Source organism: Sceloporus occidentalis, unplaced genomic scaffold (assembly GCF_023333645.1).
Source record: "Sceloporus occidentalis isolate IW3139 unplaced genomic scaffold, rSceOcc1.0.p SCAF_2, whole genome shotgun sequence".
Classification (NCBI taxonomy): Eukaryota; Metazoa; Chordata; class Lepidosauria; order Squamata; family Phrynosomatidae; genus Sceloporus; species Sceloporus occidentalis.
The window spans coordinates 67,396,715-67,415,358 of NW_028316982.1; the positions used below are offsets into that span (position 1 = coordinate 67,396,715).

Sequence of the window (18,644 nt, forward strand, 5' to 3'; positions counted from 1 at the left end):
GAGGTACAATGTGAAGGAGTGGCAACTTGTAACACACTGTGGGGGAAAGAACACCTGTCTCACTTTATACTCAGATGTGGGGGTCACAACACTTCTTACATGGAAATGAATCACTAACACTTCTGGAAAAAAGCAGCAGATGTATATGGAAACTTACAATTGTGTTGACCCAAATCCTCTCCTACCCAGATACTGGTTGGAAAGGCAGTTTGGTCCAACCTTAGCAATTGTCCGGGAAAGCTGCCAACGGACAGCTGATAAGAGTGTGCCAGGCAAAGAAAAGCAAGGCTTTATAGCAGCAAATAAACAGTTCCAAAATGAAAATACCAGTTCAGTGTCTGATGGAGCAAAACCAAAAGCCAGTCCAGGGTCCAGGGTTCCAGAGGGCAGTTCCACAAGTCCAGTCCATAGTCTAGAGTGCCAGAGAGTAAGTCAACGAGTCCGGTCCAAGGTCAAGAGGTCTAGGTCTATCCGGGTTCTATGAAGCAAGGAGTCCGGCAACAAAGTCCAAGGTAGACAGAGGTGGGGTACAGACCACCAGAAAGAGGCGGTCATGCCCCAGCAACCAAATTTTACGGCATGGTTGCGCAAAATAAAAGGAGTATTGTAAACCAGCTCCTTTTTGCGCCATCAGAAACTGCTGGCAGCGGCGCAAGTACGCTGCTGCTGCACAGCTCCATCTGGATGGCGCGCAGCAGTGCCATCCTAGCTGTGTGCACCATCTGGACAGTGCCACACAGCTATGGCGTCATGGTGACGTGCTAAGGTTTCGGGGCGTGTGCACACACCACCTTAAAGCAACTCTAGCACGTCGCCATGATGCTGCAAAGGGCCCGTCTGTACAGGGCCAAAGAGAGCAGCTTTCACAAAGGAATGCAGATAGACTCTGACAGAGGCTCAGCATCTGCCAGGTGTTTACATTAGACCAGCTCCTTATCGCAGCTGCTGATTGATTAATGAGCATTTCTCAGCTAACCTTCAGGAACGCCAAAGGCACACCCCTTCAGTCCTTCTTTGGCTGAAGGTAGGTACCTCAGTATCTTGTTCCTCCATGTCTCCCAGGCCTGGAACCTCTGCTAGGGAAAGGATGGGCTGCTGAGCCACAGGGGCCACTGGGGGTGATACAACAGGGCTAGGCCTGGCTGAGCCAACTCTCCAGGAGCTGGGAGAGCAGAGCTGGGGCCTGGCTCAGCCTCAGGTTCCCCCTGCACCTGAGAGGCCAAGTCCTCCTCATCATCCTCAGAATCCTCCTCATGACTGGCCATGACAGTAATGTCTTGGTTTTCAATCACTTTTCCACAGAGGGCAATGGAGCTTGGAAATTTTACTTTTCTGGACTCCAGATTCTGATAGCCATGCTCCCAAAGAATCTGGGGCCCAGAAAAAAACAAGTTTCAAGTGCCTCTCAGTACTACAGATCAAACTGACATCCTGCGGTTTGATAAAAAGGACTGGTGGGAAAATAGAGAGAAGTACTGAACTTTTCCAGAAAATTTCAGGAACAATCAGTGAGATAGAACAATAAAAGCATATAGTGGAAACACCCTTCAAAATTTAGTACCCTTTTCTCCCAAACGAAAACCATGTTATGTGCCTTAAGCTGAAATCTGACTTATGGTAACCCTATCCAAAGGTTTTATTGTTAAGGTTTATCAGAAGAGCTTTGCCATTGCCTTCTGAGAGAGTGTGATTTACCTAGGGTCACCCAGTGCGTATCCAGGGCTAAGTGCGGTTTTGAACCCTGGTCTTTCAGAGCCTTAATCTAATATTCAAACTACTACATTGTGCTGGTGAAGACTTGTATTCATACAAAATGACTGAAAAGGGCCCTCTTAGAAAGATATTTTTAATTATGAAGCAGATTTGTTTTCATATCGTCAAACCCATTGTACATTCTCCTGCCAGTCTCTTGCCTCGAAAAAGGATGAGTTTAATATTCATATAAACCACCCTAGGCATTAGTGTGGCAAAGTTACCACCCTTTTCCACTTAATAATCACAAACACTTTGCCATCCATCAGGGTTAATTAAGATGATTTCCCAGAAGAGAAATGGGACAAGATATATCAAGATGCAGTCACACATAACCTCTTCTTGACTGCTACAGACTTTTCTGGTTTTGGTTAATGACATTGTAGCTTAACAAGTGTTTATTCAGAGAGTCTGCTCCAAAAGTCCTGTATTAACAGTATGCTTTGTTTATTCAATGCTCACACTGTTGGCTCACAGAAGAGGGCACCTGGCAAGAGCTATCCAGTGACAAGAGCCTCAGATGAGCTGCCCTGGGTGATCCATGTAGTCACAAAGCATGTTGAAGACCAAATTGCATTTGTGCAATAAGGGAAAGGTTTCATGACTGCCTACGTGTTTTAAGGAGGGGGAAAACCCCTCTCCTCCCCTCCCCTCACATGACATGGGGGAGTTCAGGGTACTCTGACAGAAAGGGAAACATACCAAACAGGCTAAACATTATTTCTCACACCTCTATTTCAAAGTACTCCAATGCTGTTAGGGACTTTGCCTTCTTCTGATAGCTTAAAGAGGGGAGGGTGGATTAATGATGATCAGAGAAAAGTAGCTGTCCTCTGATCTTACTAAATCCCCTTCTTAGAGTTACAAAGAGCTGCAAAGTGGTAGAGCCTTACATTTCCTGCCCTTCCTGGAATGTGGAAAAGGATCACAGTTGAAGAGTAATGTACATGTTTTACATGTGGGAGCTCCCAGTTTCAGTGCTGCTTGGCATCTCTGGTTAACAGCAGTAGACAATGGGCGAGACCTCTGTCAGAGATTTTGGCAACTAACTGCCAGAGTAAACATTACTGAGGTAAAGCTCCAGAATCTTCAGACCTAGAGCCCTTTCACACTACAGGTATAGCACCACACACTGTCCAACTGTCCCAATTAATTTTCTGCTGTCCCAACCTTTTCAACTGCTTCTAAAATGTCCGTGTTTCTCTCTCCTCCTCCTCCTATTTTCCTCTTTTGTCCTCTGTTTACTTCCTCTGATGCAAAATGGGCTCAACGTGCAAAAGTACGTTGCACTCAAATCAGCAAATAGGAGAGAAGAGGAATGGACAGTTCCTTGCACTTGCACTTCCCAGTAGGCTAGGGCTAAAACAAACTGCTGCAGCTCCTCCTAGCTTGCATCTTCTTCCTCATTAATATTTGCCACCTTGACCACACTCTAACGTTGCTTGACCCAGTTTTCATATGTGAAATGTTGGGTGGTATGTCATCATGATTTCACCAGTGGTGCTTTCTCAGCCCTTGTGAATAGAGGAAGCTATGGCTGTCAGATAATTTTGCGGCTCCATGTCAACCTGTTTCTCAAATTACTAGTTTCAATGTGGAGGGCAGTCTTCAGAGCCAAATCATTCTGTGAGGGAAGGCTTAAAATACTGTCTGTCCTGTGGCAAAGGTTATTGTTTAAGCCATCCTTCCTCAGGTTCTGAGGACCCCCACTGGAAGCTAGTCATTTGGAAAACAAGTGGCACAGACTCAGTAGCCCCAATTGTCACTGCTGGTTACATTATTTCCACCTGAATAGTTTATACTGCTGGCGGAGCCATTCCAGTCACAGTAAGAGGAGGTGGAAAGATAGCTCTATCCTTCCTCTCCCATGCTTCCTTCTGCAGTTACAATGTACTCAAACAGAGAAAGTTTGGTTGCCTCACCTAATTGTAAGAATTGGCATGCACTTCTGCCCCAAAATTATAGACTTTGTATAACACAGCAGTAAAGTAGATTGATTTTTATTGGCACTTGGAGCTCCTGTGTATTGACAATGCAAAAACAGGAGAAGTGATCCTAGTGTAAAAGATGCATTTGAACATTCAAGGCCCTTTACACACAGTATTGTTTTTAACATTAGTTTTCTAAATGGATACATCCAGAAGTCCACACCTTCAACAGTTTCAAGAGCTGGGAAAGCCAGAGAGAGAAAGATCTGAGGAACTCCTGTTGTGTAACACTGCAAGGTTTACAAGGTGGTGTCCAAAACTGTTTTACAATTTACAAAGTCTTCCTGAAAGTCAGAAGTGCAGTGCAGAGGCAGGCATAATTTTCCAAGACTTATTGCTCATTGACAGATATCTGAACCTGTGAACTGCATCCATCAAAAATCATTTTGTTCAAGGTAAACTGAGATGATGGGATACTATATGAATCTTCTTGGCAGTGGCTAGCAGCCCTATGTACCTGGGAATGTGACCAACTGAACACAAGTGGGACTTGCTTTAGTGTCGACATGTATAGGATTGCACTGTGTGGTCTGATGTATGACAGCAAAGTATTACTTGATTCTGGAGTCTCCAAATGGCATACGTGCTTATGTAAATTCATTAAGAAGCTGCATTTAAAAAGTGGGGAATGCAGAAAAGCTAGGCTTAAAAATCTTTCAAATGATAAAGATTGCAAGTCTCAAGAGGCCACATAAAGGTCTATTTTATAACAAATCTGCACCAGAAATACTATAATGTTGTCTATGGTGCTACAAGTTCAGAGCCACAGCTGCATTAGTAAGGATCAGTATGCAAAGGGACCTTGTAGCAGCTTTGAGACTGAGAGAAAGATGTTGGTAGCATAAGCTTTCAGAGACTGAGGCCCTCTCCAGACGGGCCTAAAGTGCGCCCCCGTCACATGATAGGAGTTGGCCGAGGGCGCACCGCCCATACTAGCCTCACCCCTAGCACATGACGGGGATGTCAAAATGGCGGCACCCTGTACACACGGGCGCCACCATTTTGACACAACGGACGCTTAACGTCTGCACGTCCCAGTGTCATTGTGATGGCGCAAGTGCACCATTGGCGCACTGCAGCGTCACAAACACACCGCAAAAAGAACCCACTTTTTAAGGGTTCCTTTTGCTGAGCGATGGAGCCATGCTGTTTGTCCGCTGCAGCTCCCTTGTGCAGCAAAACAGGGCGTGGATAGACCGCCCTTTTTGGGCGGTTTGTACCCCGCCTGAGTCTACTTCAAGTATAGTTAGACCCAAAACAGACAAGTTCTTTAAGCTTAGGGGCATCTCATTTAGATGACACACACCCCGAACCTACATAGAGGCGATGCTGGGGTTGCTCCTGAGCCACCTAAGTCAGCCGAAACCCAGCCCCAGAAGGAGCGGATCTTTTCCACTCCTTGTCCTAGTTAATTTGGGACTATGGCAGGGGCCATCATCAGGGCTGCAGCATGTGGTCACCATGGTCCCAGGGCACTCTGGGCAGGAGCAGCATCTGACCGCTCTTTCCTGCCCATCTGTTCCACCCCTTAGTCTATGAAATCTTATGTTTCTAACTTCTTTCTCTCAGGCCTGGAACACATGAGCCAATTAAGACAGCTTCTAGCCTCTTAGGGGGCATGGCACTCCTAAATGACCCATCCACTCTCTGTAGGTTAAAGATTTCATAGCTCTAGGTTTGTATTTGTTTATTATCACAAGTGGAAGAAATAATAATTACGGGGGAAGAAATCATCCCTCCAAATAAATTCCACCTTGCTCCTTTTTCTTCTGTTTTTCTTGATCATTAGGAAAGGATTTTCACATCTTCCTTCCATCCACACTATAACACATGGTGGCACCAAGTGTACTGTTGTGAAGCTGAGTCAGTTCTGTTTTTGCAATTTCAAAAAGGAATCAGATTAAAAAAAATAACAAAGAAAAAAGAATACTGCTGTTAGTGCAGTTTGGAGATTGGCTCCGTTTCCCGAATTAGCCACTGGAGAGCTTCATGTCGTCCTTGTTGTTCAAGTTCAGTTCCAACCACCTCTCTGCATTTTCTATGGTAGTCATTCACCCAATCACACTAAAAGGGTGGGAAAAGAGAAAAGAAGAAAGGGGAATGAACCTTGATCTCCAGCCATCATGACCGTCACTTGGAAGGGGAAAGGGGTATGACAGACACCCTCAGATAATCTTTTAAAAAGTTCAAGTGGCCACAGTAAAAGACAAACACTCGTAACCCTTTTCTATGAAGACACATCCACCTGCAACACAATGTTGCAGTGCAGTGTGCTCCTTGCTCACTGTTCTTCTGCTTCCCTCTTCCACAATACTCTGAAAAGATTTTATCATGAATCCAGAGGCATGCACTCTTGTTTTCACTTCAGCTCTTGATGCTAGCATTTTTAAAATGTCAGTCACAGAAATCAGCATCAATTAATTCAAAAATAAAAATGTCAGCACTCATTTAATGCCAAAGAGGTTCCATGAGTATGTGCTTACCAGCAGACAATTACTCTGCTCTTCCACTTGCAACTAACTGAAAATGACTGTGAGACTTGGCTTATAATCTTTGGGAATTTATGCAACAGGAAGTAACTCTTTAAAATGTTGAGAAATTTTGGATTCCACTTGTTCTATTACTTGTTCTATTACATACAGGTATGTTTCTTTTTCACTGTTGCCATGAGGGCAGATGGAGAATGTGTGTCCCTCCAAATGTTGTTGAACTGCCACTCCCAGTGCCCTTCACCCTAGTTATGTTGGCTAGGATTGTTGGGATTTGCAGTCCAACAGTATCTAGTTTTCCAGTTCTACTATAAAAGGACTGGATTTACAATCTGTACCTGATCTATAACAACGCTGATTTGTTATGACCATTTTTCTATGTACTTGTCCATTTCTGTCTATTTGTTTAGTTCTGAATGTCAGACCTATAAGTCTTGAGAATGAGTGGAGGTTGTAACAAAATGTTGCAGTGTGGAGTGTGCCTATTCAGACATACAGACAGACAAGCACATATATCTGCTTCTAAGATACTCCATTCCATCACTACAGTTATATTGTGTTCTGAGGGGTTTGCTCCAGCAAACAGCATTCTTGACCAGTGAGCATGCTCAGTACTCATTGAGCCTCTTGTCCATTTGTTGTTTGTTATTTTTGTGCGCCTTCAAGTTGTTGTCAACTTATGGCAACTCTAAAGCAACCCTGTCATGGGTTTTCTTGGCAAGATTTGATCAGAGGGGCTTTGCCTTTGTCCCCCTCTGAAGCTGAGAGAATGTGACTGGTCCAAGGTCACCCAGTGGGTTTCCATGGCTCAGCAGGAATTCAAACCCTGGTCTCAAGATTCATCCAATGCTCAAACCACTATACCAGTGATGGCGAACCTATGGCACGTGTGCCAGAGGTGGCACTCAGAGCCCTCTCTGTGGGCACATGTGCCTCACCCCAGCACAGAGTGCGCCAGAGTTTGTTACTAGAATGCCAGAGGGACATGGCACTTTGCAATAAATAAGTGGGTTTTGGGTTGCAGTTTGGGCACTCGGCCTCTAAAACGTTCACCATCACTGCACTATACCATGCTGGCTCTCCCTCTCATGCATAGTTGGAGTCATTCTGACTACATGAGGATCTACATTTGGAGAACTAAGACGGGATACAGACCGCCCCTTTGGGGCGGACTGCAGGCGCTGCAATCCCCACCAGATCAGGGCCTACGCAGCCACAGTGGCAGCCCCGGAGCCCCGATCCGCCGTTTTTCCAGGCCTCGGGGAAGCGGCAAAACGCCACTTCCCCCGGCCTGGAAAGGGGTGTCCTTAGGGCTTCATGCCCCAGGACACCCCAGGGAGCCACTGCCGGGAGAGAAAGGGGCCACTCAGCCCCTTTCCCCTCAGCTTCGTTCCTGAAGCCATTTGGTGGCTGCAGGAACGAGGCACTCCCCAGGAAGGAGCTCCATTTCGGCGCTCCTTCCGGCACCGCAAATAGGGCGCCCTATAGCGGCGCAAGCATGTCATGCCCGCGCCGTGCCATTTGGACACAGCGTGGCCGTCACGTCAAAATGGTGGTGCCCATCTGTACAGGGCACCGCCATTTTGACGTACAGAATACGTGCTAGGGTTAGGGAGCATCTGTAAAGGATGCCCCGAGGCAACCCTAGCATGTATTCCTTACGTGCTAAAGGGCCTGTCTGTCGAGGGTCTGAGTTGCTAGACACAAAAGTATTGTTTGGTATGGTAATCAAGAAAAGAAAACTACTCAAGCAGTGTCACTCTGAATGAATGGAATTTCATGACCTGGATAAGATGAATGGATAAGATGAATGGAAAGTATCGGTCACTACCATCTGCAATATTCTGAAATGTTTGTAAATCTGGAAGTTTTAACACAAGCTGTGCTCTTTCCCCAGACAACCAGCAAACTACCCTCCACATTCTTCCAGTTAAGATTCTTAAAAGATATTATGATGGCAGATTTGCCTCTAAATAAGTGCTATTCTGGGTACTGTCACCGTAATATGTCCTGTCTGAGAATGAGAGGAGGAAACCCAAACATTCTGGGATTTCAAACTTTTTTTGGAAAAAATGCAATTTATCCTTCTCTTACCTCTTTTTGGGTTAGCAAGTGCACATGTATCATTTTGGTCTGGATTGGAACCAGGGTCAAAGGTTCAAAAGTCAAACTCCCTCTGTTGCTGAAGTTATACTGTTGAGGAAAAGAATTAGTTATTACAGAAAGCTGCTAGAAGAATTAGAGTGCTGTTGCCTTTTCCTCTTATAAACTTCACAGAGAGAAGCCAGAATTATGTTTGGGGTATCTTGATATGTACATTTCTCTTATGTGCGACGTAGCCTACTTTGTGTCTGGCTATGGGAACTTAGCCATATACTTCTCTGCACCTTCTTGCTTGCTGCAAAGCATGGAATAATCATGTAGACAGTTTCAAGGGCTTTACTGTAAGTCAAAGGAAGGGTAAATGGCTTAGAGTAGCATAGGTCCACATGCAGATATTTATATTGTATGCTGAGGGGTTGTAGGATTGGAGTGAGAATATATATCTGGGGAGTTTTACTACTATTTAAATCTAGACACACACTCCTCTCTTTGAAGAGTTGTTCCTGGGTCATAGTAAAGAATTTAGAATTTCCCTCCCCATCTTTGTAAACCCATTTTTATTGAGTAAATGAAAGCCAACTAGTTGGTCTATCAGGGTACAGCAACATCTGACCATATTGTGGGCTAAATCCAACTGCCTCATTGAAACATAGCCAGAATAATAGATCAAAACGTATGTAAATTCCATTGCTTTAATAGGTCTACTCCAGCTGGGACAAGGAAATGAATTGTAGGCCAAGTTAACATTTCGTTAGATCTCACTCAGTTTTTGTATAAAAGTTATTTTTGCCAATAAGCAATATAAAGATTAAAAGATACTTTATGTTATATTTATATCTTTCCATCTTTCACAACAAACATATATGAGGAAATGGCTACAAAGCAATCATGCTACATGCTAAGAGGATGAAGGCCAAGTAAAAAGTTTCATTCCAGCAGGAAGGCCTTAATGTAACCATTCAAATTGTCAGTAAAAGAATAAGAATCAATAGATCTGGCAAAGCAGGAAGAAGCATTTCATGTGTATTCTATAGTCAAAAGTCCCTTGCAAGAGCAGATGATCCCATTTTGAAATAGTGACTAGTTTTCCATACAAGGGCTTTAAAGTAAAGAGAAGATCAAGAGATCCTTGCCCCCTCAGCTCCTCTGTGTTACGATGGCAACAATATTCCACAGAAGCTGTACTACTTAAGTTATTTTGTAGCATGGGGAAGCACTATTTCATCACTAGTATGACATACACACACTGTCCACAGAATTTATGGCCAAGAGAGCACTCTCCAATAGAAAACAACCAATCCTGCTCTGAAAAAAGAAGTGTCAACTCAGTCCTTTGTACAGTAGGCCTGTGAAGAGGGAGAGCAGGGGAGGGTTGGATGGGCAGAAGAGGAGGAAAGAGGGGGAAGGAAGGACCCAGGGGAAGAGGCAGGGTGGATGGAGCCTCAGCTGAGCCCAGGGAGGAAAGAGTTGCAGCTGGCGCCAGGAAGGCGGCTGGGGGAGGGGCCCCAGGAGGAAGCTCATATAGGGCCAGAGGGGAAGAAGAGAGGAGGGAGTGGGGCACGCGGAAGAGGGGCTCGAGGAGGCATCAGGGGACGGAGAGAGGGAAGCAGGGGCCCACCGCCGGAGGCGCCGAGTGCCAGCCTTAACTCTCCAACAAGGAATGGGAAGATAAGGGCCGGACCCTGTCACGTGTCCGTGCTGGTCAGTCCAAGACGCCGAGGAACAGAGAAGGGTGAGCCTTTTAACCCTGAAGCCGGGTGCGGCGAGGGTACCGGAGGGAGGTTGGAACCCACTTGGTGGGAATGGAGGAGTTGGAGCAACCCAGGGGTGGCTGCAGCTCAAGTTCAAGGACCGGGGGAGGAACAGCCACTGGCCGGGCTAGCATACCACCCGGCTCGCTCTGGAGGACCCTGAAGAGAGTGAGCGTACGAGGAGCCCAGTGAAAAGAGAGAGAGCTGTGCGGTTAACAGCTGCCTCACACCCTAGTGAAGTAACTGGGGTGTGAAAGGGGGAACTCGTTAGAAGGTGGAGACTTTCATAGTTGTTGGAAATAAAGTTGAACATTTGTTGCCTGTTCCTCTGGACTGAGCGGTGACTTATTGGGAAGGTCGTTTCTCCGCTGCCATGGATCCCCAGAGGGTATTGCCACCTATGGGACCCCCGGCCCCGCCCACAAGGCCCTCTACATTCACTGTTGTTAGGGGCACAGGACCCCTGTGAAAGTGGAAAAACCGCAAATAAAAGAACACTACAGTACTTTTTAATTTTTTAAAAAAAACCTTCCTGGGCATACTTAGGAATTACTCACCTTAGTTTTAGCTGGAATTACTATAACAACATTTTCTATTCGGATCCCAAAAGAACCATCTTCATAATAACCAGGTTCTGTGCAGACAAATTTATCAGAAAACAAATCCATCAAAGAAAAATTTCCTAAAAACTTCACAAAATGTGTGGTAAGATTTACCTTTACTGTTTAACTGCGGGAGACTTTAAAGGACAATGAGTTAAGAAAACATCCTCTCAAACATACACAACACTTTTCACAGGGAAAGGCAGCAAAGATTGCTGTTGTGGGTTGACCACAGAAGTCATTTTGCAGAAGCAGAAGGAGCTCAAACAAGAGTTTAGAAATGTTGGATTTACAATTCCCAGAATCTCAACAGTAACATGCTTCACATTATCCACTACAAGTGTTCAAGTAATCTAAGCTCCCACATCTCTCAGCCACAACATAACACTAATACAAAGCTACCTTGCAGTGTTTTCTTTTCTACGCTGAACATTTGTAAGCATGAAATATATGCTATATTTTTATATAATCATGTTATTGATATTTAAGGATTCTGGAAATATTACTGAGCTTCCTGCCTTTGCCTACAAAATACAAGGAACCAAGAAAATCACCAGTGCTTATGTTAAGAAATGTTCCAGAAGTTAAAAAAGGCAATCATTCAAATAGTGTTCAAACTAGTTCACAAAACCATCAACAGTAATAAAAATATTACCATCAGAAACAACCATCCCAGCTTCCAGAGGTTCATCTGCAAAGGTTTTGTAGCTAATACCACATGGACCTTCATGGACATTCAAGAAAGCGCCAACTCCATGTCCTGTGCCATGCAGGTAATCTAAACCTTGATCCCAGAGAGCAGAACGGGCAAAGGAGTCCAGAAGATGACCTACAAGTCACAGAAGGAAAATGTCAATGCACAATGTATTAATGATCCAAACTTGATAATATACATGCAATTTTACTACACCACAGGGAAGAGAAACAATAAGGAACAGGCTATTTACTTTGTTAAAAATTCAGAAATGGAATGTTTGAAAGTGCAAACATCTCTCCTAAAAAGCTGTACTCCCTAGACTTTCATAGTCCCCAAATGCAAACATCTTTCTTCTCTGAAAACCTGTGCTCCCTAGACTACAATAGCCTGCATATATAATCTGTAAACCAGAGAAAACTAGACATATTTCAGTTAATTACTTTTGATGAGGAGGAAAGGGAAAGCAACTGACCTTTGGTTCCATTTGGAAATATGGCTGCACTGACAGCTATATGACCCTTTAGCACATAGGTAAAGCATTCCTGCAAAGAATGGAACAGTATGAATAGGAAGGGAGGGAAAGCAAAGACAGAAAAGGTCTAGTCCATAGTTTACCTGCAGCCCAGAATAAATCCATGTAAGTGTCTGGGCTGGGATTTGCCAGTACATTTGAAACTGCAGCTTATTTTGATGGTAAAAGAGGGTGACTGGTGTGTCAAATCACATCCCAAAGCTGCAGGATTGATAATAAAGAGCAATTTCTGGCAGGATCAAGGCTTGTCCATTCAGCCTCCATATGGACTGCACCACAGATGCCTCCACTGGCCTCAGGAAACACTTACATTCTGAGCTTTTTCTGTCTTACCAGAAGAAAATGGTGCAGCTGTATCATCAAAGAAATATGAGGACAGTTTTGTGGATAAAAAGGAAAGACAGAGACCATAGCTTAAAACTAACCGCTAAAACAGTAAATGGAAAAGGAAACCCTTTAAGCTGGGTTGAGTTTTGTATGGGGGTTGGGGTGTGGGTTTTTTAAAAACGTTTATTTACATTTTAGTCCTCCAATTCCAAAGAAATTCAGACAAAATCCATTTTTAAAAGAATGCTATAAAATTTAAGAATTGATGACTATTGTACTGAAATAGCAATTAACATTAAACTGAGTGAAATTAAGAGTAAAATGCAATGTCCTGTTGCCCAAAATAATCCAAGCATGGCTTCTATTCTATCACACTCTGTGGGAGCTTGAGGCCTCAACTGCTCTCAATGGTAAATAAAATGAATTGTCCTCTCCCCTGGAGTTTCCATGGCTGATGGGTGGCATTTAAAATCTATTTCCTTCAGCCTTTTTTGGATCTACAATTGTCTATACTACCCAAACACATTCTCAAAAACAAAAATATTTATTCAAAAAGGTACTCTCATGGAGGGGGGTTTCAGTATTTTTGCTCTGCTCTCTCTTTGCCAACAGGCCTGCAGCCTCTAATTGTAGAAAGATCTACAATGAGTAGGGCACTTTTTATGTAATATGCTTTTAGTTTATTTTATTGTGTTTTAAATTAACATTTTGATTAAATTAATTATTTAATGAATGCTTTTAAAACCTTTTGTACCACATAGCATTTCAGCTGTTGGGTTTTCACCTACAGTGAGAGGAAAAAAATATTAAATCAGTGCTTTTCAGGCTATTTGTTGTGTGGGTCCAGTAATAATTCTTTTTTTACAATACCATATTTCTGCCCATTGGCTACAACTGTTTTGTTGCCTAGAATTCTCTGCAGATGGGCAGCCAGTGGCTTGTGGACAGCACTGGTCCCAGGATCAGCACTTTCAGTAGCACTGTTCTGAGTGAATGCCATTTTTTTCCAAAGCAGAAATGCTTGGGTGGGACAAGCCCCTTCTTAGAGTAGCTTGGTGTCTTCATCTCATAGCCATTGTATCCAGAAATGTACCTACTGACTGTGATATTTGTTACAAAGTCTGTCTCCTCTAAAGGAAGCAATTCTTCCATACCTTTTCATAAGTTGATGGAGTGCCAAAATGCATAGTCCTTGTCACATCAGTGGTACCATCCCTTCCAAGAGAAACAAAAAGAGAAAATGAAGGAAAAACAGAGTAAAGCACATTTACAAAAGAGAAGGTGGAAACAACAAAAAGGGGAGAGGGGAATCTGTTTCAGATTATATCCATTAGAAAAGTCCGATGAAAATAAGAGAGACCTTGAGAACCTCTTCATATAATAATAATAATAATAATTTGTTTTATTTATATACCACCATTCCAAAGATCATAGCAGTGAACAGCAAGTAAGCTAATTAGCAAGTAAGCTAATTTGCCCCCAACAGTCTGGGTACTCATTTTAGTGACCTCGGAAGGATGCAAGCCTGAGTCAAGCTTGGGCCCTTTTGCTGGTCTTGAACTCGCAACCTTGTGGTTTTGAGTGAATGGCTGCAGTACAGGCATTTAACCACTGCGCCACCAAGGCTCCACATAGATAAACAGAACACAAAATGAGGTCCTGTGGATGCATGTCCATCTCTCCCTCCGCTATATTTGCTGCCCTCGCTTCCTCCTCTCTGTTCCCATCACCCAAAAAACTGTCTCTCTCAGGAGCAGCAATTCATCTTTTAACTAGATTGCAGTACTGTTTAATGTTAAAAAAAGAAAAAGAAAAAAGAAACATTGTCCTTCAAAACCAGGGCCCTTCCACATTACTCAGTTATAGTGCTATGATTGTACTTTGATTGCCATGGCTACATGCTATGATATTCAGGGTCTAGTAGTTTGGTGAAACACTAGAACTCTCTGACTAAGTATTCTAAATGCCCCTCCCTAAACTACAAATCCCAGGACAGAACACGATGTTGCCATGGCATTTAAAGTAGAATCACAGTATTATGATTATGTTTTGTGAGACAGATCCTTAAGGGAAATTCCCACCACTTTTGTTTGTTTGGTTAGTTGGTTGGTTTTTTAAAATCTTTTTGTTTTTGCAGTTCATGCATCCTCCAGAAGGTCTATGTAGCAAAACAAAAAAGCAAAACTGGCCACTGGGCCTGTTATGTAAATGGTAAGAATAGCCATTGTTTTTTGAAACCACGAGTACCCGTAGCGTTCCTAAAGTAGTGCGCTGCCTTTAGGCATTAAAGTACAATAAGATTATCCCAATGATACACCCAGAGTTTTTTGCCCCTTCCTCAATAGCCCAGACTTTGGAGAATATTGTATCTGTAGGACAGTGAGGTGTAACAGTTTAGCACTAGACTAGCGCTCTAGAGACAAGGGCTCAAATCCCAACTCAGCCATGGAAACTAACTGGGTGATCTTGGGCAAGGCAGATTCTCTCAGGCTCAGAGGAAAGCAAAAGCATCCCCCCTGTGAACAAATCTTACCAAGAAAATGCAATGATAGAGTCACCTTAGGTTTGTCATAAGTCACAAACAATTTGAAGGCACACAAGAACAATGAACTCCAGGTACAACCTATCACTTGGAAATCATATCCACTGGGCAGCTGGTTCTGTTGTTACAGGCCAGATGGGTTTTTAGTTGGCAACTCCTCAGCCTGTATATTATATCATTAAATAAGAACATATAACATGCTGGCAACCTACAGAAGGTAGTACTGTATATAAAGAGCCTAAGATTCAAGATAGTGTCTGCCCATTTTTTGTCTTGTAATAAAAGAAAGTAAAAAATCTTGGTTAGGATTTCAAGTCTGTAAAGAATGCCAGATGTTCCTTTAAAAATGTAAAGAAAACCAGCAAAGAATGACCTCAGGTCACCCTGAGTTAGTACATTAGAGACACCTGACAACAAGTAGAGTAGTAGGGTGTATTCTAAAATGGGGATATGTGCTAGACTTTAGTGTACTGAACAAAAAGATTAAAACCTAAACTTCTAATTGGATAATTAAGACACTGAATGGGTATCAGAAGAGAATAAAAGAGCTAAGTCAGAGCCACAAATGAGGCTGCTTAAGTACACCTTCAATGCAGGAAAAGAAGCCAAGGATGTAGCCTTCCCGAAGAAAGTTCCTGATAAGCCCTAACATGCCATCCCAAAATGTTGTTTCTGGTGAGGCTAGAAGATATATGCTTAACATGTGATTAATACAGTTAAGGCTTGCTTAAGAAGCCCTTAAGGTTTAACCCTTGAATACCTATGTTACACAAAAGCCTGTTAAGTTGAAAAATTCCTCAAACAAAGGAGATTCTCGTGGATAATTTGTTAAATGTAAAATGTCTGAAACTATAACAAGGGACAAGACTGCATATGTAAAAACCTTCAGGAATTATCCGTATGATGACTTAGCAGACACTATGGAAAACTATATAATTAAGGAAAATCTGATCATGATGATACAAGGAGAATGTTACACATTTACTGGTTCAGAAGGCTGATGTTCTTACATGTATTACTTATTGTCAAGCCTGCTAAAGAACTGAAAAGAGAGATGAAGTCCCTATGAATGTCCTGATGAATATGATATAATGGTTTTGCATGTGTCTGTGTGTGTGTCTGTGTGTAATGGTTATATGACTTAATATAAGATGCCTTATGCAACATAATAGAATAATGGCTTTACATATAATGTTATGTTATATTGGTACATAACTTTTGTAAATTAATCAGAACACCTTGCTGATAACCAATACAAAATATCTAAAATAAAATAAAATAAAGATCTACACACAGAAGGTGGAGTAGCAGCAAAGAACAAGTTATCTAAATAACCAAATACCATCCTGGCTACAGCTGAAATAGTAGAGACCATGCTAACTGCAGGATTCTGAGAGCTGTAATCTAAAAAGCAAGTTTCCCACTGACAAATGTACCTTGCTTTCCCATGGGTACCAGTGAAACCATTTCCTGTGGGTAGAAGTGGAAACATGGGCTCTCTTAAACAACACTCTGAAGAAGACAGATGTCTTGCTACAAAATGAAATAATGTGCAAGCTTTTTCAAAGATGGTGCACTTGTTTGAAAGTTTAGCTCTTTAATATTATAACTGCCCAAACTATACTCCAAATGTACTCAAGACCTGCGTGCTCATGCAAGCTTCCACAGACTGCAAGGTCTCCAAAAGTGATATCAAGCAATATCGGAAACAGCATTTCAGAGGAAATGAGCTCTGCTGTAACAAAACTCTTCTGTATCCCTCTGGCTTTTCTGGCATTGAAGTCTCTTGGCTCCTTCTGCTCTCTGCATGTGGAACATTCCAATCTGGATAACTGTCTGCATTCTGTTATGGCATAGGCCAAGCTGTTTGTGCAACAGATTTGGATTCAATGCAAGAGACTTTGCTAAATGACCTTCAGCTTCTTGCTAGCTCTGCAGGAGTATGGGATGAAGTCTCTGTAAGTGAGACTCAAGGCTGTGGCATATCCTATTTCAGAAGTAATCAGAACGCAGAAAAGTTGGTTTTTTGAACTATAACTGCAGCCATGCTGATTGTGGGAGCCCAAGCACTGTAATCCAAAAACCTAACTTCTCTAATTTTTGCAAATTATACACTATAGAGTGGGACCTTGGTATCCATTGAGGTTTGGTACGAGGACTCCCCATGTATAACAAAATTAGTGGATGCTCAAGTTTCATTAAATACAATGGCAGAGCTAACTGGTGTCCTTTATATAAAATGGCAAAATCAAGGTGTGCTATTTGGAATTTATACTTTTTAAAAAATATTTTCAAGCCATAGATGCTTGAATCCATGGATAAAAAAATCTGTGGATAAGGAGGGCCAACTGTATAGTGCTAAGAAGAATTCTTAGTGAATAAGAAAAGCAAAGATAAACTATTGTCTGTATATCAACAAAAAATGAGGAAACAAATTTGATCAGTTCAGAATTTAAAAAACATAATGGACAATGTGGATTCTGCAATTCTGTGTAAGCAGTACAAGTGTGGAATACAGTATTCCAAGAATGACAATGGTGAAAGCTGATTTGAGAGTGCAGAGAGAATGCATTGTAAAGTCTCCAAAGGCAGAGGAAAGGCAAGAAGGATTTCCACTGATCCATGGCCTCCTAAGTAACCACCACCAAATTCTCAAACAAATATGGTGATTTTCCAGAATTTCTTCAGGGTGAGAATTACTGGAGAGAAAGGTGGGGGAATGAATGAGCAGGAGAATAAGTTCAGAACGGAAATCCTCCAAGTCTGCAAGATGATGTTTGGGCATCATTATGAAAAATTAGAATACAATCTAAATCTGTCTACTCAGATGTAAGATTCACTGAGTTCAATGGGAACACCCCAGGAAAGCTTGTTTAGAATCTTTAATTCTGTGGCACTGGCTTCTTGGGCAAAGACATTTCTTCCAGCTTTACAGCTCTGAAGACCACAGCACTTTCCTTCAGATTTCCAAGTTAGCTGCATGGTTCATCTGGTGAAAAATGTAATGGATATACTGCATACCTTCAAATTATTCCCTGCTTTTGAAAATAAAAGAGTACAATCACCTTGAATGTTCTCTATCACAAACTGTATCAAAACTGACTGGATTTGGGAAAGAACAAGAGAACCTTAGAAGTGAATTATGCACAAAGTCCTTCCTAAAAGGTCCAGACATTCTGCCCTAGCACATAACATTGAAAGCAGTCAAATTAAGGTTGCAGTTTAAGCCAATTCAACCCCACTGTTCTCAGAATCCAGAAAAATATAATGGATGGCTAACTCATTATACTGAAGTGGCTGCTTCTCATTGTGACACGGGGGGAGCTGATCATTAGGCTGTCTGGGAAGAAGGATCTCATTGTACAAGCCTTATCAAAGAGCATTCACACAGTTTCCACTGAAAGGACCCATTACAAATGCTGGGTTACAAAAATGCCAAATCTCTGAAGAAGCAATTCCCCTCAGAGGGCAGATCAGGTCTGCCACATTCCTTGCTCAACAAAATGCTTTTAATCTGAACTCTGGTGGAACATATTAGCTACAAGACTGAGCTACAAATCTGGAAGTCCCAGCTTTGAATCTTGCCTCTACAATTAACTCACTAGGTACCTCAAGTGAGTTATTTTCTCTCAGCTTCAGTCCCCGCCCCTATCTCAAATAAGGGAAATAGTACTACTCAAGGTACCTTGTGCCATTTCTGTTGGGATTACAATTAGATAACTCTTTCACTTTACAGATAATTCAGAAGTGTTCAAAATTGTTGAAAATGCTACATAGATGTTAAATTTTATTTCCTATAGTCAATCTTGCACTTCCCGATTTGTTGGATTACAACCCTCATAATCTCTAGTCAGCATGGCC

The 18,644-nt window shown here is 42.4% G+C and overlaps 1 protein-coding gene across 3 annotated transcripts in view; it reads right to left on the reverse strand.

Moving 5' to 3' along the window:
- Window positions 1–1,604: 1,604 nt before the first annotated feature.
- LOC149318492 (xaa-Pro aminopeptidase 1-like) overlaps window positions 1,605–18,644 on the reverse strand; it is a 58,698-nt gene continuing 41,658 nt past the window's right edge. For all 3 annotated transcript variants that reach the window (XM_089509850.1, XM_089509848.1, XM_089509849.1), the window contains 6 exons: window positions 13,396–13,456; window positions 11,855–11,924; window positions 11,341–11,514; window positions 10,641–10,717; window positions 8,324–8,422; window positions 1,605–5,804 (listed from right to left, as the gene is read on the reverse strand). In XM_089509850.1, the coding sequence (XP_089365976.1) occupies window positions 5,676–5,804; window positions 8,324–8,422; window positions 10,641–10,717; window positions 11,341–11,514; window positions 11,855–11,924; window positions 13,396–13,456 (610 nt within the window). In that variant the 3' untranslated portion in view covers window positions 1,605–5,675. The remainder of the gene's footprint in view (window positions 5,805–8,323; window positions 8,423–10,640; window positions 10,718–11,340; window positions 11,515–11,854; window positions 11,925–13,395; window positions 13,457–18,644) is intronic.